At 42.5% G+C, this 21,292-nt stretch overlaps 1 protein-coding gene across 1 annotated transcript in view; it reads left to right on the forward strand.

Annotated features, from left to right (window-relative positions):
* LOC132363461 (olfactory receptor 2M3-like) overlaps positions 1-12,537 on the forward strand; it is a 42,293-nt gene extending 29,756 nt beyond the window's left edge. Inside the window, exon 2 of the mRNA XM_059919150.1 lies at positions 11,595-12,537. Coding sequence (XP_059775133.1) covers positions 11,605-12,537 — 933 coding nt within the window. The 5' untranslated portion in view covers positions 11,595-11,604. The remainder of the gene's footprint in view (positions 1-11,594) is intronic.
* Positions 12,538-21,292: the final 8,755 nt, after the last annotated feature.

Consider the following 21,292-nt stretch of genomic DNA (forward strand, 5'->3'; position numbering starts at 1 on the left):
TTTGTGGGTTTTTTCAGTTTTTTCTTTTAATAGATTTCTAATTTCACATCATTGTGGTTGGAAAAGTGCTTGATATGATTTCCTCTTCTTAAACTTAAGACATTTTTTGTAGCTTAACATATGACCTATCCTGAGGAATATTCTATGGGCATTTGAGAAGAATGTGTATACTGTTGCTTTTGCATGGACTTTTCTGAATTTGGTCTAATGTGTTGTTTAAGCCTAATGTTTTCATGTTGATTTTCTGTCTGGATGATTTATTCATTGATGTAAGTGAGGTATGAAAATGTCCTACTATTATACTATTGTGTTCTATTTCTCCCTTAGGTCTATAATAATTACTTTATGTATTTAGGTTCTCCTACTTTTGATGTATAAATATTTTCAAATGTTATATTCTCTTGTTAGATTCCCCTTTACCATTATGTAATGCCCTTCTTTGTCTCTTACTATAGTCTTTTTTTAGTCTATTTGTCTGATGTAAGTATAGCTACACAGGTTTTTTTTCTTTGTTTGTTTCAGTTTGCATGGAATATCTTTTTCCATCCCTTTAATTTCAGTCTGTGTGTCCTTATATCTGTAGTCTCTTATATGCAGCATATAGATGGGCCTTGTTTTTCTTATACAATTTTTTCTTGATTTATCATTAGTGTTTTTGAGTGTATCTCTTTGCATACCTTTTTTCAGCAGCTCCTCTAGGTATTGCATTATATATACATAGTTTTTCAAAATCTACTGATATCAACATTTTATCAGTTTGAGTAAGTGTAGAAACTTTATCTCCCTTTATGTCCCTTTACCCAACCCAATTGTAATTTAATTGATTAAAATATTTCTTGTATTTATTGAGAACCACATTAGACAATGTGATAATTTTTTCTTCACCTTGCAAACATAATTTAGAAAACTCAAGTGGAGAAAGTCTACTGTATTTCACGTATTTTTGTTCTTTCTCTATTCTTTTTTCTTTTTTTTCTTTTTTTTTAAACATCTTTATTGAAGTATAATTGCTTTACAATGGTTCTATTCTTTTTTCTAAGAATCCTTATCTTTTCTTTTCTGTTTAGAAAAGTTCTTTTAGTCATTCTTTTAGAGTAGGCTTTCTAGCAACAGATTCTCTTAGTTTCTTTAAATGTATTTCATTTCCCCTTCTTCACTGAAATATATTTTCACAAGATATCAAATGACAGATTTTTTCTTTCAGGACTTGAATAATACTGTGCCACTTCCTACTGACCTTTACAGTTTCTGATAAGAAATCTGCTGTCAAATGATTTGTTTTTCCTCTATAGGTAATGTGTCATTTCTCACTCACTACTTTCATAAATTTTCTTTGCGTTTAGTTTCCAAAGTCTGGCTATGATGTCATTGCATGGATTTCTTTGGGGTTATCCTGTTTGAGGTTCATGTAGCTTTTATTTATTTATTTATTTATTTGCCACATTTGGTGAGTTTTCAGCCATTTCCTTTGCATACTTTTTCAGCTCCACCCACTTTCACCTGTTTTCTGTAATTCTGAGTATATGATTGCTAGATCTTTTGCTATAGTCCCACAGGTCCTGCATCTCTGGTCCTCTTTCTTTAGTCAATCTTCTTTCTGTTGTTCATGTTAGGTAATTTCTCTTGTTCTGTCTTGAAATTCATTGATTCTTTCCTCTGTCTTCTCCAGTTTGTTCTTGAGTAAACCACTGGGTTTTTAAATTTCAGCTAATTTATTTTGAGTTCTAAAAATTTGTATTTGTGTTTCTTTATATCTTCTATTTCTTCTATTTTTCATTTTTCTCAAATGCATTTGTAATTGCCTATTGAGACATTTTTACATTGGCTGCTTTAAGGTCTTTTCATATATTTTGACATCTCGGTCATCTCGATTTTGGCATCTGTTGTCTTTTTTTCATTTAGTTTGAGTTTTTCCTGGATTTCGATATGATGAGTGATATTTGATCAGAGCTTGGACATTTGGGGTATTATAAGGCTGTGGTTTTCTGTCTTGTATTTTTGTAGGCCTCCTCTGAGACTGTTCCACTGGATAAAAAGAGGGTTACCACCTCATTAGTGCCAGGTGGGTGTGGAAGTACAGTTTCTCTACTCAGCCTCTATTGATCCCAGGGGTTGTGGTGGAAGCATCCTATGTAGGTCTTTTTGATGAACTGACACTTATAAATGTGAGATGAATATCTGTGTTACTGATAACATCTTTTTCTAATATCTTCATAATACTAATATAGTTTCACCAGGTGTCTTATGATTAATGTTTGCAAGGTATTTTTTCTCTATCCCTTTACTTTCTTATCTAGTCTTTTGCTTTAAAGTGAGTTGCTTATCAAAATAGCTTATCATAGGCTCTCTATATTTTTTAAACCTCTAACAATATCTTCCTTTTAATTGGAGTATTTAGTCTATTTATATTTATTGTAGTTATTGCTCAGGTTGCATTTAAATCTTCATTTTGCTCCTTGTTCTCCACTTTTATCATCTGTTCTTCCTTTAAAAAATTACTTCTTCTATTGGCATTCTTTTTTTCTTTTTTCTTTTTTTGCCACAGTATGTGGCTTGTGGGATCTCAGTTCTGCAACAGGGACTGAACCCAGGCTGCAGCAGTGAAAGCCTGAAAGCCTAACCACTAGTCCACCAGGTAACTCCCTCCCATTCTTTTTGATGAATCAAAATGGGCATTCCATTTTATCCCCTCAAAAGGTATACCACTTTCTTAATTTTTTAATTTTTTTAGTGTCTGTTTTAATATTTACACTATGCCCTTCTACTTCCTACAGTTTACAGTTTGATTTAGTGTTTTATGAATTCAGGTATAATATAGAAAATTTACAATATTTTAAATCCATTTTTGGTTTTTCTGGCTATTGTGTTATTGTCATATGTTTATTTCTACATATGTTTAAATCCCCAATGAATTTTTAGTATTTTTGTCTAGACAGGGAGTGGTATTTTAACCCTTTAAAGGAAATATTTGTTATATTTATTCACATATTTACTATTTTTGCTGCTTTTCATTCCCTGGCTTCCATCTCTATCATTTCACTTTAGTATGAAATATTTCCTTTAACAAGTCTTGTTTGAGTGTGCTGGAAATTCTCTTTCATTTGTCTGAAAATGTTCTTATTTTGCTGGTTATAAAATTGTAGATGGACAGTTGTTTTTTTTTTTTCTTTCAGTACTGTAAATATGTCTTTCCATTGGTTTCTTGTCTCCATTGTTTCTGATGAGTTCAGGTATATATTTGATAGAGATCCTTAATTATGATGGGTCTTGTTTTCTTTGTTACTTTTAAGACTTTCTCTCTATTATATGTTTTAAGCCACTAGATAATAATGTGCTGAAGTCTAGGTTTCTTTTTAATCATTCAACTTGAGTGTTACTGAGATTATTGGATCTATGCACAGGGGTTATATATTATATGGAAAAATTTAGGCCAGTACCTTGTCAAGTGTTTGGGGGAAATATTTCCCTTTTCTCTTTCTGGGACTTCTTGACACATTTTTAAGATTGTTTGATATTTTCCCACAGGTCTCTGATACAATTATTTGTTTCCATTCAGTTCTCTTTCTGTGTTTAGTTTGAGGACTTTCTATTGACTAGTCTTATAGTTCAGAGGTCAGGAAAATATGGCCCATGGGCCAGATATGGTCCACTGGCTGTTTTTATTTTAAAAGTCTTGTTGGAACAAAGCTACACTCATTCATTTACACATTGTCTAAGGCCACTTTTGTGGAAAAGCAGCAGAGTTCAGTAGTTGTGACAGAAATCATATGGCTTGCCAAGCCTAAATATTTACTATCAGGTAACTTAGAGAAAGTTTGCCAATTTATGTTCTAGTTCACGAGTTTTTCCTTTTGCTGTGTCCAAGATGCTCTTAATCTCATTCAATGATTTCTTTATTACAGATTGTATTTTTCAGGTCTAGAATTACACTATTGCTCTTGCAAAACTTCCATTTCCTTGCAGGAAATCTCTCCTGTCACTCAATCTTATACTCATCCTCCACATCATTTAACCTACTTGCACTAGCTATTTAAAAATTATTGTCTTCTAATTCTAAACCTGAGTTATCTATGGGTCTACCTGAATTGATGGTGTTTTCTCTTGGCAGGTAACTTTTTTTTTCTTGCTTTTTTGGATGATTTATAATTTTTGATTTTATGTTGCACATTTTGAATAGACAACACTGGAGACTGAAAGAGATCATTTATTTGTTTTATTTTCCCAGAAAGGGATGAGGTGCTGATCATTTTGAGCTCACCATTAGAAGAGCTGGGTTGGGGCTGAGGCAGTTTCAATTCTCCTTTGGTTTAAAATGTGATTACTGCCCTTCACTACAACCTTTGGGTTCTTTTAGTGTCACACCCACTGAGGATTGTATTTATTTGACCATATCAGGATTTGAGCTGGGAGAGGGTTGGATTCCACTTATAGTAGTGTCAGTTCACTTCTGCATTCACCTCTAGCAAGACACTGGCTAACCCATGACTGAGAGCACCCTGTTTTCCAGCTCCATCCCTTCTGCTAATTAGCAGAATTTCTCTGGTGGGAAGAACTGTTCATCAAGAGAGTCATAATTATATTTAGAACTCTTCCAGACCTCAATCTCATGGCAGTCCACATTGTCAATAATTCATCTGGTTTCTCCTGGATTTGATGGACACCTGAAAGGTGGGAGAACTTTTGCAAGAGTCACATTTTTCCCCTCTCTGGTTGAACTCCCTTCTCCACAGTATGAAAAAAAATATGTATAATAAACATGAGAGTAGCATTGTTTCTAGTCAATGGCTATGAGGTTTTGAGCATCAACCCAACTGGATATATGCCTCTTACCTACCTGGTGTTTCTCTTATCTCATCTTACACACTCACCACAAATACCCTGTGATATCTTTGTTGCTACTCCAGATGAGGTAATTGTGACTCAGATATGTGAATGATGCTTTTCTGGGATGACTGCTGTCAACAGAAGAGGGAAAGCAACAGAGGATGAAAGGCAATCATTGGTTGAGTACCCTTTGCTTGCCATGCATTTCACACATACCAATTCTTTTAACCTTCATAATGGCTTCGTAAAGTCTTTATCCCTATTTAACAGACAAGGAAAAGTGAGGTTCATAGAGGTTTGTCAACTTGCTCAAGTTTGCTGACTGACAACTGGTAACTCATGATTTGCAGTAATTCTCCAAACCCTTGCCTATACCTGTGAAACAGGTCCATCTGTTTCTGGACTCAAGGACCACTTTGATTTGTAGTATTTATTGAGTCACCTATTCCTCAATTTTCAGAATAGGGGAAGAGAAATTTCCAATTTTCTACTGCTTGTTTTTAAAAACACCTTGTATAATTTTGTGGATCTCCTTTGGCCAGCTATTGTGGTGACTCTGAATTTTCCCTGGAATCTTGGGAGTAAGAATGAGGGTATTACTATCCTTTGAAGATTTGGGTTTCCTTAGGTGTTGATTTTGCATCAGATACGTGAGTCTGTTTTCAGAGTCCTCTGTGAGTGGAAACAAGAATGGGGGCCACCTTTAGGTCTTGGAACTAATATGATTAAGGAAGAAAGTCCTGAATCCCCAAGATGGGCTGACCTTTCCACCTCTCTTCTCTATTTCTCTGGTGACAACAAATACCTACAGAATTGTGACATGTAATGTCAGGCTTACTTTTCAAAAACATGTAAAGACAATAATAAAGAACTCCCCTTCCCCCATCCCTGATTTTCACCCTTCCTCCCTCTATGCACATATACATACTCTGTGCTCACAAGCCTGTCCACACCAAACCCAGGGAAGGTAAGAACCTCTCTGAGATCTTCAGATGCTGATGTCTTGCCCTGACTGGAGACAATGGGGTTCAGGCCTGGGAAATGGGGAAAAGGAAAACAGGGGTGAATAGTGAACCTGAACTCTTAGGACTCCCTCTGTCCTGCTCATCCATTCTGCCTGCCAAGACATAGTTGACATCAGACAAGGAAGATTAAAGAGTTACCCATGGTACTTGGCACAGGAAGCCACATGATACATTCACCTCCATCCCAATGGACATAAATAAGTACTTAAACCTCTCAGCCTGTAGGACTACCACCCTTTGGTGAAGTTGCAGCCTCACTCCAGAGGAGCATGGCAGAGGAGGAAGCTCCCAGACTCGTGCATGCTGGGTGGAGCTCTGTGCCCCACGGAGGACATGGAGCCTGTTTGGGCAGGAAGGCACCTCCTGCTGGAGAACTGCCTGCCCCAGCCCGGGCTTTGGCACTGGAGATGCGGTTCCAGCATTTTAAGGATGCATGCAGCCTCAACACCAGGCACGCTGCCCATATGCGCTGTCTCGAGGTGTGCTGGAGCTCTGGTTCCTGGACCAGGTTGGACCCCAAGATGGCACCTACCCATCGGCAGCCTACCCTAGTGCTCTTCAAGGTACTGAAGGATATGTAGGGTAAGGCTGGCCCTTGCCCCAGGGAGACTAGAGCCTTCGAACAATCGGAAGGAGAGCAAGGCTGAGGCTGCACAGCCTCAGGCCCTGGGGAGGGAATTTAGGCTACTGTTGACTTGTTTGTCAAAAGAATAACAAGTTTCAAAGGAGATGAGTTGCTACTTTTATCCTATTCTTACTTGCAATATGCATTGTGTGAATATCTGAGTATAACCTAACCTTACCCATTGCTCCCCTTTGATCCATCAGGTTCCCAGTACTGGACTGGACCAACTGTATTAATTCACACAATTGTACTAGAACCTTGCTGATCTGGTGCCTTCTGGCTAATGACCAATAAATATAAAGTCAATAGAAAAGAATGGAAATAAAATCAAGTTTTTAACCTCATGCTTTATTTCCAAAATTTCAGGTGGATCTAGTATCCAAAAAAGTTTTTAATGATGGAACTGTGCAAGAAAAACAAAGGAAGGGCTCCCCCCATTTTGGGGGAAACAATTTTAGGCTTACAGAAAATTTGCAGGAATAGCACAAAGAACTGTACATTCTTTACCCGGATTTACCATTTTGAAGCCATTTTAGAGCACTTGCTCAATCTTGTTCTTTCTCTCATATATATACAGATATATTTAATTTTTTCCCTGAACTACTAGAGAGTAGGTTGCAAACACCATGCCTTTTTAGTCCCTTTCATAACCACAATTCACTTATCGCGTTCAGGAAATTTAACATTTCCCCAACACTTTTTCTGAGCTACAGTTCATATTCCAAATTCATCAGTAGTCACAATGGTGACCCTTTTGGCACTCCCAGAACAAGATCTAGTCCAAGTTCAGTAGAGACTATAGTCTCCTTTCAGATGGAACACTTTCTCAGCCTTTTTTTTTTTTTGGTCTCTCATGATGTTGATCTTTTTGAAGAATGCAGGCCTCTTATATCACCAAATGGCCATCACTTGAGATTCTCTGACCCTCATGATCAGATGCAGGCAATGCATTTTTCTTGGAATACTCCATAAGTGATGTTGTGTCCTTCTCAGAGAATTACATTCTGAGCACATGATATTTTGCCCCTTTAACGTTGATGTTAACATTGACCAATTGTTCTATACTTACTCTTTTTTTTTTGTAATTAGTAAATGGTTATGTAGAGATACACTAAGGCTGTGTTTTTCCTTAAGCTCTCCTTGGCTCAACCATTTAGTATCCATTGATGTGTTCCTGAATCAGTTTTACTATGATGCTTGCAATATGGTTAATTTTCTAAGCCCATTTTTTCCCTATATTTATGAGTCAATATTCTACAATAAGGAAGAGTTTTCCCTTCTTCCCCATTTACTTACTTGCCTATCTGCTATTTGTCTTGGAGGGTAGGAAAGTATGTCACCCCAAAAGATTCCACTATGCTATCTTGATTATTTTGAGCTAAAAGCACTTAAAACACAGTGAATGCAGGGAGAGGCTTTCTCTGAACTCCCCCTTATGTATCTATAAACATATCCTCCAAAAGGAATGTGGCTGTCAAAAATCCCCTCCCCAGGAGTTTCATCCCACAGGGAAAACTAACTCTTATCATGGGAGAAGACATACAAAGTGACACCACATCCAGATGAAATTTGTCAGAAACTATCATGTGTCCTGTCTATTCTGCTAAGGCCCATTCATCTTTCCTAAAAACCACTTGTTCTCCCTTAAGTGCGGCCTATATCCGCACTCCTTTTGCAATTAAGATGGTATTTAAGCCTGAATTCTAAGTCATCTCAGAGTTTTTCACTCTTCCCTAGTTATCTCCCATGTATACATGAGGTATACATGTTAATAAATTTGTTTGTTTTTTCTCTGTTAATTGGTCTTTTATTACAAAAGTCAGCTAAGAACCCAGAAGGGTAGAGTGACTGACATTGAATCTCTGCCAAAATGCAAGTGATAATGGCTGATTCCCTTGTTGTAGCTGGGAGTCTAGGGTATTTATCAGAGCCAGGGCTATGGGGAATGAACTTTGTCCTGAAGCCATTTCATTAAGTTTGGCTTCCTCATTAGGATGGAGCTCCTGTCTATTCCCTGGGGTCATTATGAGCTGAGTTGGGTCTCCCAGGATATTAGCTCTATAACTAGAGGTATAAACCTGGGACATGAGCTCATCAATTTTGGAAGTAGAAGAACGTCTTGGTTGGTTAGTTCTATAAATTTTTATTTGGAGCCATGGAGTTGGAGGAGAGTCTGTGTGTAAGAGTCTTTCTCTGGCCACCACTTGTTAATACATTGCTCTGAGGACTAGATCTTTGCATATTTTTTGGGTCTGACCCATCTCTGCTAAACTCCGCAGAAAGGAGTGGAAGGTAAACTGTGGGGAGCTGAATGGGAGTGACAGGTGCTCAAGAGGATGAGGGAAGACCTGACAGATGAGAGACTAAAGGTGACCAGGAAGGGGAAGAAGTGGATCTGACTTTAGGCTTCAGCCTATAGAGTGTCGGGCTGGACACAGAGATACCTCCTTGTTGCCAGTTGTCAGCATCAGAAATGTGAAAAATGGTAATCCTAGTTTTCTTGGGCAAAATTGTTATCATTCTTTATTTGTTCTGCAGTGTCTGGACTCAGTTTCAAAGTAGGCAGGCAGACCTGTTGGGTCATTGCCACGCGTGTGCCCTCATCACTCTGGTATCCTATGGCTATGCTTCATTGCCCCCTATGCCGATCTTGGAATCTACTTCCCTGAGCTGTTATCTGGCTCCCATTGCTGGAATGTCTCTGTAACTCTCTATGTCCTAGGATTTCCCTGTCTGCTGCCATGATCTTCTGAGTCTAGACAGTTTTCTCACCACAGCTAAGATAAGAAGTGCATTGTGCATACACATTGTCCTATACCTGTGTGTGAACCTATATCCCATCAGAATCACCTGGGGAGCTTTAAAAAAAATCATATATGATGAAGCCCCATCCAGACCCAGTACCCCCACACCACGGGGTGGAACCAAGACCTATGCACATTTTTTTAAAATCTCAGATTTCTTAGAGACACAAGTATGACCACAGTCATGACCACAGGACCCCAGGAATCTCACTCTTGCTTCTTTTTTTCTGTTCATAATTATCCTCTTATATCAAATTGTTTCCATAGTCTTTGTCTCTCTTCGACAGTCTTTCTAGTTTCTATTAGTGGAAATTCTAGAATTGTAATTCTGACATCACACAAGACAGAAGCAACACACTCCGAAAAAGTACCCCTGGAGGCCCACCATTTGTGGAGTGAGCACTGGCCATTCTTTCCTTGGTAAATTCAGTGAGTGTCACTGATTCTTAGAACAGTCACTGGTTCTTACCAGTTTAGTGTCAGCAGAGGTTAGGCACTATGCAAGGTGAGTGATGTACAACTGGGAGACAGAGATGTTCAGTTCTCTGCCCTAATACACCCCAGAGCCCAAGTAGCAGAGTGGGGTGGAGGGTTGGCATATGTCCAGAGAGGCATTTCTGAGGTTCTGAGGTTCTCATGATGCATTTGACACAACACAGCTCTGTTTCAGTGTCTATTTCACTGGGAAAATATAATTAAAAATGAAATGTCCTCCCTACCCTGAAAACCTCTCTACAAAGGTAGAAGAGAAAGAAAACAGTTTTATTTTTGAATAACATTAAATCAGAATGTGATGTGCATCACAGGTAATCTGCTAAGAGATTGCAAAGACAGAAGCAATATCAACCTTTCGTATAGCCAGGCAGCGACAACCAATTGCATACATGCTCTCAAGATAAACAGTAGCTACTCCTCAAGGAAGAGGACTTGACAGCACCGTTTGTCACACAGAGTTCCTCCTAGATTCACCTGGTAATTGGGGTGACTATCTGTGTTCGTTACTTGGCTTTATTCAAAGGAAGTACAAACTTCTCACCTGTTAAGACAAGACTTAGTTCTGCAACTTGGAGCAAGGTGCCTGCTGAAGTTAGGGTCCTGCGCTCCTTCAGAACCTGAGATGTAAGGGCTCTACAGTCTTTGAAGATTACATTTCAGAGAGGTGGATTCTAGGTCCTTGAGAAAACATTCCTAAGTCAGAAATCTGCTTCCAGCTTATTTTACTTTTAAAAGGTTTACATACATTTCAGAGAGATAAGGAACTGACAGTTACAAGTTTTCTAAAGTAATTGCTAAGGAAAGAGGTGGGTAGGAGTCCCTTCCTTTATGATCACTTTGGTTTGTCCTTATACCTGTCACCCCCTTTCCCACCTCCTCTCTCTTTCTCCACGCCCAATACTCAATTCCCCCTGTTGGAGAGGAAGAAATTTTCCTTTACCTGCCGAGGTTCTTCTGGCTGTTGTAAGAATTAAATTGACATGAGACAGATTCAAAGGTGAAAATCAAACAAAGGTTTAATAACATGCATACTTGGGAGAGACTCAGGAAAACTGATTAACTCACCAAAAGGGTTAAAGCCCTCACCTTAAATACCATCTTCAGCTTTCAAGACAAAAGAGGATGTTGGGGGTAGTGGTTTGGGACTTCAAAGGGGAGGAAGGCAATTCACATGGAGATGAAAAAGCAAAGGTTTGGTAAATAAATGTTTGCAGGGCCATGCAGTGACAATGGGAAACAGAGTGCACTCTGATCTCTAGACCCTGCCTAGAGTCCCCCCAACACCCCACACACACCCCCTCCACACATACACACTTGGTCCATGTTCTTTGCAGATATCTCTGGTGATAGCTCTATTCTGGGACAGGCCCTTGGTCTAAATTCTTTTAGGTGCTTAGAGGGAAGGTCAAAGTTTCTTCTTTAGTCTTTTGTGCCTAGATTGTTTTCAGCTCTAAATAGTCCACATGCCAAAGAGACATTTTGGGGTGACATTTTGTTCCCCTACATCTTCTTAAATCTATATCCCCTTTTCCTAAATCTACAGCTAGTCACCTGTTACTTAAAACCCCTTCTCTCTCTCCCTTGCGTTCTCTGACCCTCCTCCTCTGGGGGCCTGCTCTCTAGTCTTTCAGGAGAAATAAGATCAAATCCTGAGGACATCTGAGAGCAAATGGATATTCACTGCAGAAGGAAAGGATGGGCTATGACAGTGCACTGGGCACTGCCCTGTAGAAGAAACAGGAGGCAGTTATTTTCCTTGTGTGATGCAGATACCAGTTAAGTTGCTTTGTTCTTATGTTTGCTCCTCTATTTTTTCTTCAGGGCCAAGGCCATGGATGTCTGGAACCACACCTCCCTACCAGATTTCATCCTTTTGGGTCTGTTCAGCTACTCACCATATGACTTCTTCCTTTTCTCCCTTGTCCTTCTGGTCTCTGCTGCCGCCCTGACTGGCAACATCCTCTTCCTCCTGCTCATACAAGCCGATAGGCGCCTGCACACCCCGATGTACTTTTTTCTCAGCCAGCTCTCCGTCATGGACCTGACCCTGAATGGCACGGTAGTGCCCAAGATGGCAGCCAACTTCCTCTCGGGCAGTAAGTTCATCTCTCAGCGTGGCTGTGCAGCTCAGGTCTTCTTAGTGGTCATGGTAGGAGGGGCCGAGTGCTTCCTCCTACCGGTCATGGCCTACGACAGGTACGTGGCAGTGTGTCACCCCCTGCGGTACCCTATGCTCATGAACCGGAAGGCCCGTTGTCTGATGACCTTGGTGTCCTGGATGGCTGAAGTGGCCAACAGCGTGATTGACGTGGGCGTGGTCTTCAGCTTCCCCTACTGCGGCTCTCTGCAGGTGGATCACTTTTTCTGTGAGGTCCCCGCCCTGCTGAGGCTCTCTTGTGCTGACACCTCGCTCTTCCAGGACTTCATCTATGCTTGCTGTGTGGTCATGCTGCTGCTGCCTCTGGGGGTCATTGTGGCTTCCTATGCCCGAGTCCTCACGGCTGTGATTAGCATGCCCTCTACTGAGGGGAAACAGAAGGCTCTGACCACTTGCTCCTCCCACCTGGCTGTGGTGGCCCTTTACTATGGGGGAGCCATATTTAGCTATATACAGAGAGCTTCTGCTAGGACACCAGTGGGAGACCGAGCCACCTCCATCTTCTACACCATCCTCACCCCAATGCTCAACCCACTCATTTACAGCCTGAGGAGCAAGGAGGTAATGAGGGCCCTGAAGAAGGTGCTGGGGAGATGGAGAGTGTAGACATGCCCACCTTTCTGGGGCTTCCTCTCTTATTCTGCTCCTTCCTCTGCAAGCTCAGGTCCTCTTGTGGCTCATGTTCCTCCTCTCTACTCTTTGGGCCCCTCTGCCTGGTTGGGGTGAGGCTATGAGCTGAGCAATCTGTAAACATTTGGATGGAAGAGGTCAAGGAAACAGATGATAAGTGATCAGTTTCACAATGAATCTTTCCACCACTGAGCACCCCTATTTCTGTCCAATGAAGGTAGATACATAGATAACGTTATTTACCTTTTCTCCAAAATTGCTAGGGGCAGTCTTTCTTCTGAATTGCATGTTAAAAGTGAGGAAGGAGTGGGAACCGATTCAGAGCTCATTGTTCACTGAAATGTGGTGCCAGGATCAGAGGTGGAGTCTGACCTGTAGGAGCTGTGCTACCTCGGACAATGTTCCTTCATTCTCTGGGCTTTACTTTATCCTCTGTACCATCGTAGCTACCAATAAAGTAAGTCCAACATTTCCTGACACTAATTAGTTACTTACTATAACACAAACTCCGTTTCAATCTATCTTATGTCATTAAGCAATGTAAAGAGTTTTGTGCCTTCTTGAAATTGTATGTTAAATATAAGTGCCAAAGTATAAAATCTTAAAGAAGAACAGCCAGAACATTTTTATAGTCTGTAGGTCAGTATAACACTGCAGAAGGGACAGAAGACACAAAGGTATCACTCCATGCAATCAGGGAATTTGGGGAGACTATTAATTCTTTTCTTTTTTAAATTTTATTTATTTATATATTTATGGCTGTGTTGGGTCTTCGTTTCTGTGCGAGGGCTTTCTCTAGTTGTGGGGAGCGGGGGCCACTCTTCATTGCGGTGCGCGGGCCTCTCACTATCGCGGCCTCTCTTGTTGCGGAGCACAGGCTCCAGACGCTCAGGCTCAGTAGTTGTGGCGCACGGGCCTAGTTGCTCCGTGGCATGTGGGATCTTCCCAGACCAGGGCTCGAACCCGTGTCCCCTGCATTGGCAGGCAGATTCTCAACCACTGCGCCACCAGGGAAGCCCCGAGACTATTAATTCTTGATCATTGAAACCAAAGATGGAATGGGAGTGATGTGAGTATAAGACCCCAGCAGGAACTGGCTTCTATCATGTCTCCATCACAGGGGCTCTGGAGGGATTTGGGAAATCATCTCTTGAGCCATGTCTTCTACAAAGATCTCCTTGAACACACTGGACCTAAAATCTCCCCTCAATCGTTCAATCACACTGCTCCCAAGAGTCCTGCTCTCATATCCTGAGAGCCTGTGGGGTTGGGTACCAAGTGGCTGTGCACACAGAGTGATGAAGGAGAGGGTATGTTGCCAAAAACCCTTGGCTCTCTGCACACTGAGGCCGATCAGAAATACAGAGACAGAGTTTTTCGAAGAAAGTAAAAATAGCTCTTAAGTCTTTGCCAGGCAAAGGGGAAAACACAGAAGACCAGCACCTCAAGAACCATGCCCCCCGTTCCCGGGGAATCAGAGGAGATCTTTTTTTTTTTTTTTTTAATTTTTATTTATTTATTTATTTATGGCTGTGTTGGGTCTTCGTTTCTGTGCAAGGGCTTTCTCTAGTTGCGGCAAGTGGGGGCCACTCTTCATCGCAGTGCGCGGGCCTCTCACTATCGCGGCCTCTCTTGTTGCAGAGCACAGGCTCCAGACACGCAGGCTCAGTAACTGTGGCTCACGGGCCTAGTCGCTCCGCGGCATGTGGGATCCTCCCAGACCAGGGCTCGAACCCGCATCCCCTGCATTGGCAGGCAGATTCTCAACCACTGCGCCACCAGGGAAGCCCCAGAGGAGATCTTATAGGTGGGGTTCGCACTCCAGGGTATATGGTAAAGATCTAAGTCATGAAGGTCTTGCATTTTTCTTCTTCTTGCATTATTTCAAAACAGTCTCAGCTGGCGTCAGGTGTCCTGGTAATTGGGTCCAGCAGCCCAGTAATTGGGCTTATTTGTCGCTGGTTTATTGGCCTGTGACCTTTTTTCTGAAATGCAAAAAGCTACAAGGAGTGATTTGTTACAAGGGAGTGCCAGGACCGTAAACACCAGGTGCAGGATGTAATTTACATCACACAGAGTTAGGGGGTGATAGGTGTAGGATGTAATTCACATAGTGTCAGGGGGTGATAGGTTAGCTTTGTGAGGGACAAATCTAGTTACAGACACTACAGACTAGTAACAGTTAAAGCTAGGAGTGATTAACTCTTTCAGGCCCGTTTATGGTTCTTCTCTAGCCTGTTCACTGTTCCCTTTACTTTCCTTGTTCTCAGGAGAGGAAAAACTTCATTTCTATTTTTGCTGCAACAGGTATGGTCCAGCCCTGGGAGAGTTTGGAGTCTGACTACAGATACAAAGTGTTCCAGGCAGAGGGGACAGCTGAGCAAAGACTAAAGACAGTATTCTAGAACAGAGAGACTCAGGGAGACTGAGTAAGAGCCGGCCAGAAAACAGGGCCCACATCTTGTAGGGCCTTATTGGCTTGTGAGGAGGTAAGGCTTTGCCCTTTTTTTTTATAGAACTGAAAATAACTGCACAACCTAAAAGCTGCGAGTTATATTTTATTCAGTGGACAAAACTGAGGACTTATGCCCGGGACACAGCACCTCAGATAACTTTGCAAGAAGACCATGTAGTCAGAACATCAAAAGATTACTGTTAATTAAAGGAAACCAGATATCTCAAGTTATGAAATTTAGCACTTTTCTATGTATGGGAAGATGCAAAGTCTGGGCTCACTGAAATGATTCCCTTGATATGCACCTCAGCTATTTGGGTCCAGTATCCTGTGCTTCTCATCCTGAGTTTCCTCAGGGTGTACCTTCAGGCTTGAGTGCTGACTGCTAGTTGGTGGGCAAATCCTGCCTACATCCTGCGTTCCCTCAGGGCTTACCGTAGGGGCGGCTATAATGTGATGGTTTGATGGCTCCAACATCCTTTGTTTACTGATATGGCCGGTGGCATTTTTAGTTCACAGAACCACCCTGGCAGCTCTGTAGGGTCCACCCCTAGGCTCCTGTAGTAATTCAGGTGAGAAATGATGGCACTTGGACCAGGGTGGAAATACAGGAGGTAGCAGAAGTGGGTAGGCTCTGGATACATTTTGAAGGTCAAGCCAACAGGATTTTCTAGCTTTCAGTGGAGCTGATATTAGCTCACACGGTTTTAGGACAGATAAAATGAGAAACTGCACTTAACCTGCTTTGTACTTTGAGCTCTTTGCTAGTTTTTTCTATTAAAATGCATATATACTTGCATAATCAATGCATTTCTTAAAAAACGATAGATAATTGTATGCCATTAATGAAGCATGTTTTCAAATGATTCTCTATAATGCCAATGAGTTTTGGGGTGGATGCATTATACACCAACATTTGTGTTGCCCAACATTCATTTTGGAACCTTCCTGGGATCCTGTCTGGGCAGTGTCTTCCACGTCCAATTAGACCTGGGACCCTTGTTCCCATTTCCCAGGAGCCAAAAGTCCCACATACCTTTCTCCCCAGGGCCCAAGGCAGTGTAGTGTGGGCCAGGCACTCCTCCCATTGTTTGCAGCCTCAAGGGCACATGCCATCCCACTCTGGGTCTCCTCTTGTGCCCTCTGGGGCTCTAGAGGTGGTGACTTCTGACCCCTGCCCAGGACTAAAGCTGCAGTGTGCCTGAAAGGCAGATGGGTGGCCTGGGGGCTTCCTGCCATCCTAAAGCAGGCAAACACATCTCCAGCTGCCAGGGCCAGGCATAGGGCAGACTGGGCCGTTCTCCAGCAAGAGGTACCCTCTGGCTCAGTTGGGAAGTTGCGGGGTGGGAGTGGAGACCCAGAGTGGGGTCTCTGCCTCCTCCTCCTCCCTTGGGCCCTGAGCTTTGTCCAGGTGTGTCTGGGTGCTTCTGCCTCTGCTGGCCTCCACTGTAACTGAGGCTCCATCTTCACCAAAGTGTCGTGTTCCCTCGGACAGAGAGGCTTAGGCGTTTATTGGTGATTAGGTGGAGATTAAAGTATCAAGTGGTTTCCAGGCACCAAGGATTATGGGGAAATTTCCTAATATTCCTTGTCTGGTATTGTATCAGGAAAGAGAGGGGGCGTAAGAGGATGGTCACATACCAAGTCACATCCGAGTCCCTGGGATGGCCGCCAAGTGTCGGTTCTTGGCTTCGTGCAGGAAAGAATTCAACAGCAAGACATAGTAAAGTGAAAGGAGGTTTATTCAGGGAGATACACACTCCATAGACAGAGTGTGGGCCATCTTGGAAGGCAAGAGGCCTCAGGGTATGGGGTTGTAATTTTTTATAGGGGTGGGTTATTTCATAGGCTAATAAGTGGGAGGAGTATTCCAGCTATTTTGCAGAAGGGGTGGAGATTTCCAGGAATTGGGCCACCGCCCACTTTTGACCTTAACATGGTCAGCCTTGGAACTGTCATGGTCCATCTGGGACCTAGTTGGTTCTAATCAGTTTATGTTGTGTCCTCAGGCTATGTCATTCTTTTTAAACGTTGTGCTCTGCCCCCTTCCTATCTCACTCCCACCCTCAGAGATTTTAGTCCTATAATCTTATGGGAAGTTGAGGGGCGACAGTCTGCCTTCTGTAGCTGTTTCAGGGCTGAGTAGGGGCGTCGACCCTGCCTGTTGGGGAGTAAAAATGCCTGGATGCCTGACCTAGGGGCCCCAGGGGCAGGACAGCTTCTTGTTTTGAGTTGTTATGGCTGGAATCCTTGCATAGTCATCACCTTGATGTGGAACTGGTTGTAACTGCTTCCATAGCCTTTCTATGAATCTCATTGATGATGAAACACTTTTTGTAACAGCATCAGAGTACAAGAATAACTATAAATGACAAAAGACTTAAAAGCCATGGTTAAACATCTGATTACAGTGCAATCGATAAAGAAACTTGGTTACAATAACCCGAATTATGAATGATTGCATTTAACTTTTAACATACCAAGTAATCCTAGTTAAATATTTCTCTTTGAGATAGATACTTTAGGGGTCCTCTAAATTATCCCAAAGTTAGCTGGAAATCAAAAGAACTTTAATTAAAATTTTTATCTGGGAAGTTTATCAAAAAGTTTTAAAACTCTTGGTTAAATAAGATCACAGGTCACTGTAAGACAATACTTAGGTCACTGTAAGACAATACTTATTCTGGCCAGATTATTTTTTATTTCTGATTATATAAGCGCTTAATTTTCTTTAAGTCAATTAAATAGAGCTCTTTTATGAATTAATTTTTGGCAATACCATACATCCACGACACACACGTAGATACATATAAACACACAAACACAGAGGTCTCAGAGTTCCCATTCCACAATTTCAGCCATGAGTCAGGTACAGCAATTTAAAACCCATCAGTCTACAAAAGAGATTGGATTAAAATTGGGTTTCTGGCAAATGGAACAAATCAAGCTCACTTGTCTAAATGGCTAAACCCTTTTTACTAATATTTATGGAAAAGATACTTAAGATTTTTATTTGTCCTTGACAAGTTCCAAATTATTTACCTCCTTTTTCAAAATTTGTATTTTATTTTATTTATTTTTATTTTATTTTTTTATTTTTTATAAATTTATTTATTTATTTATTTATTTTATTTTTGGCTGTGTTGGGTCTTCGTTTCTGTGCGAGGGCTTTCTCTAGTTGTGGCGAGCGGGGGCCACTCTTCATCGCGGTGCGCGGGCCTCTCACTATCGCGGCCTCTCTTGTTGCGGAGCACAGGCTCCAGACGCGCAGGCTCAGCAGTTGTGGCTCACGGGCCTAGTTGCTCCGCGGCATGTGGGATCCTCCCAGACCAGGGCTCGAAACTGTGTCCCCTGAATTGGCAGGCAGACTCTCAACCACTGCGCCACCAGGGAAGCCCCAAAATTTGTATCTTAAAAAGATGGCAGAGATAAGCGTTCCTGAGAAGACCAGATAGGACATTTTCATCTCAAAGGTACAAGCAAGTTCCTCCTAGGATGACTTTGTTTCCCCTTTGTTTAATACTTACAAGCCTCTTAAGATAAATAGGGAAGGTTTGGGGAGTGGTTAATGGATTGGTGGGCTTTGGATTATTTTTGGAGCCACACCTCTGGTCCTGTAAAGACTAGATTTGTAAAACAAGGACAAGTTTTGTTTTTTTTTTCAAAGAATTGGATGGTTACCTCAATGATATTGGACTGACATACCCATTTACCTATGTTGGAATGTTTTACTTTTCCTCATTTAGTTTAGGGGAGAAGTCCTCCCCAGAAATTCCTATCAGGTACAGTTAGTTTAGTCAGACCAGTGGCCTCTCATTTTGCTATCTATTTACAATTTGGGGGATCCTCCCTGGGCTTAAGAAATTTTAAAATTATGGCTGTCACTCTGGCCTTTAATCTGAGGAGGCTTGCCTATAGCCTCATGTGATCCCATTTTTAAAGGTAGCTGGACAATTTTTAGCCCAATTTTTTTCCATCCATTCCATTCCTATCCTGTAGGCACCCTCAGCTTGAATTTTACAAGCACACAGAGTGGAGGCATTCATGGCATTACAGTGTCTGGATTTGTCCACTCAAAGGCAAAGAGATATTGGGAGCCTCGGTGCAGCAGGGGAATTCAGAAGAAAGTGACCTTTAGTTCTAGCACTGTGAACCAGTCTAACAGCCCATAGTTTAAAAACTCAGACGGGGTGGAATGGAGACGTCCTCTGGCTTGGAACTGGGGTAGACTCTTCCAGCGAAGAGTAATTGTCTTTCTTGGTGGGTGTCTTCCCTGTGAGGATCTCCAGCTTGGACTATTGTCTGGAATTTAATGGGCGAGTCCGTTCCCAACGAGGGGAGAGGGCACTCACGCATGAGCAGAAACTGATGTGCAAACGTGAAATTTCCCAGCAAGCAGTTGAGGGGAGGGGTGAATAGCTTGGTTTGGGGCTTTCCACCAATCCCCGTTATCATACAGGATTGGGAGGACAAGGGTCCAGGGAAATCAGTCAGCACAGAGCAGGCGTTCCCTGTAGCGAATAAGAAAATAAATTTCCTACCTGCCTCATCAAGGGTTACCCAAAGCTCCGCCAGAGAAATAACCAGGTGTCCTTTGGGAGCTGGGGAGGTTCCCAGGTCCCATCAGTCTTCAGTCCTCTTGGCCATCACTGGCTTGGGGGCCCCGAGTCCACCCCCCTTGGGGGTGGTCCCAATTCCAGTGACCCTCTCATTGGCATATTGGGCAGTGTCCCAGTGAAATTTTCCCATACAGGGAGTGTTCGTTCTTCCAGTGGCCCTCTTGGCTACACTTAAAACAGATGTTTTCGCAGGAGACAGTGGCTCTGATCTAGGTTCCCTGGATCCTGTCCTCACCATGGGTCTTCACAAGGGAGGGTAACCCTGAGGTGGTGCAGGGGTAGGGCTGCCTCCAGTAATTGTGCTGTTAGATGTTGGCCCTGAATCCTTTTTGCCTCTTCAACCCTATCTCTATTGTTAAATACTCCAAAGGCCAAATCCATGAGCTGATTTATGGGGGGATTAGGGGTAAATGGTCTGGAAACTGTCCCCCCCTCAGAACTGGGGTAGGTAGGATATCCCAGTTGTGGACCTTGGGGAGGTTGACTCATAAGGAGATCATCTAAAACATCAGGTTCCTGTGGGGGGGAGAAGGCACTTTGAAGGGATGTGAGCCAAGCACAACTGGCAGGAGTTCTTTAGACCTGGATTTTGGAATAGGGCCATGAGCCTTTGGATGTATGGGACTTCCACCCATTTACCTTCCCTTTCACCAAATAGGTCCAGCTGAAAGATGGTATTGTGATTCAATGACCCATTCTTTGGCCAGATCTCTTGGTCCCCTAGTTTGTATTGGGGCCATGCAGTATTGCAAAAGGAAATTAATTTCTTTTTTCTTAAGCCATCCTGTTTAAATTTTCCTCAATTAGCTAATATGCATCCTAGCGGGGAGTCCATTGGGATGCTTGTAGTTGCCCCATTTTTTGTTGGGATGTCTTGACAAGACGGCGATCTGATGGATCCTGGACAGATGGTAGTTACGGTAGATATTTGTCCTGGCGTTCTCCCAGTGTCAACTGTGGGGTCCCTATGAGCACCCAAAATCTGCCTGGTCAGTTAGCCTGAGGAGGCCCCTTGGATTAGTCAAGGAAAGGAACAAGAGCCAGGGTGAGAAAAAGCAATTAAGAGTCTCAGGGCCTAAATCCTTCAGAGAGGGAGGGAAGAGACCTAGGGCCTCCCTAAATGGATTAACTTTATCCCTACTGAAACAAAAGAAAGAGAAACAAATAGAGCTGAAGGGTAAGGCTGGAGTCCACAAGGCGGTGATAACAATACAAGGCAAAAACTCCGCTCAGGATACGGTCCTTGGGATGTTGAGGAGGGCCACCTCTCCACAGAAGTAAAAGAGGTAACACCCAACTTGCTGGTAAAGCCAGCAAGGAGGCTCAGGGATCAACAGACAGTCCAAGAAGTCATGAGAGAAAGAAGATATAAGGGAAATCCAGGACAGTAAGGAAGGTGTCCAATGATGCTTCCCAAGAGAGATTCGTAAGCCCACTGAGAAAGGTGCTCACCCGCTACCTCCCTTCAGGGGTTGATAAAGTCCGGAAAAAGTAGGAAGGCTGAGTGCGATTAGGAAGGTGCACAGCCTCGACGTTTCCTAGGGAGGAAGGGACAGCAACCCTCTCGAGGGAAGTGCTTGCCCGCAACATCTGCTCCGGGGTGCAATGAGGCCATAAGCCTCATTGCGGGTGGGCAGCAAATCTAGGAGGACTCATG

The sequence above is a fragment of the Balaenoptera ricei genome, chromosome 3, assembly GCF_028023285.1.
Source record: "Balaenoptera ricei isolate mBalRic1 chromosome 3, mBalRic1.hap2, whole genome shotgun sequence".
Lineage (NCBI taxonomy): Eukaryota > Metazoa > Chordata > Mammalia > Artiodactyla > Balaenopteridae > Balaenoptera > Balaenoptera ricei.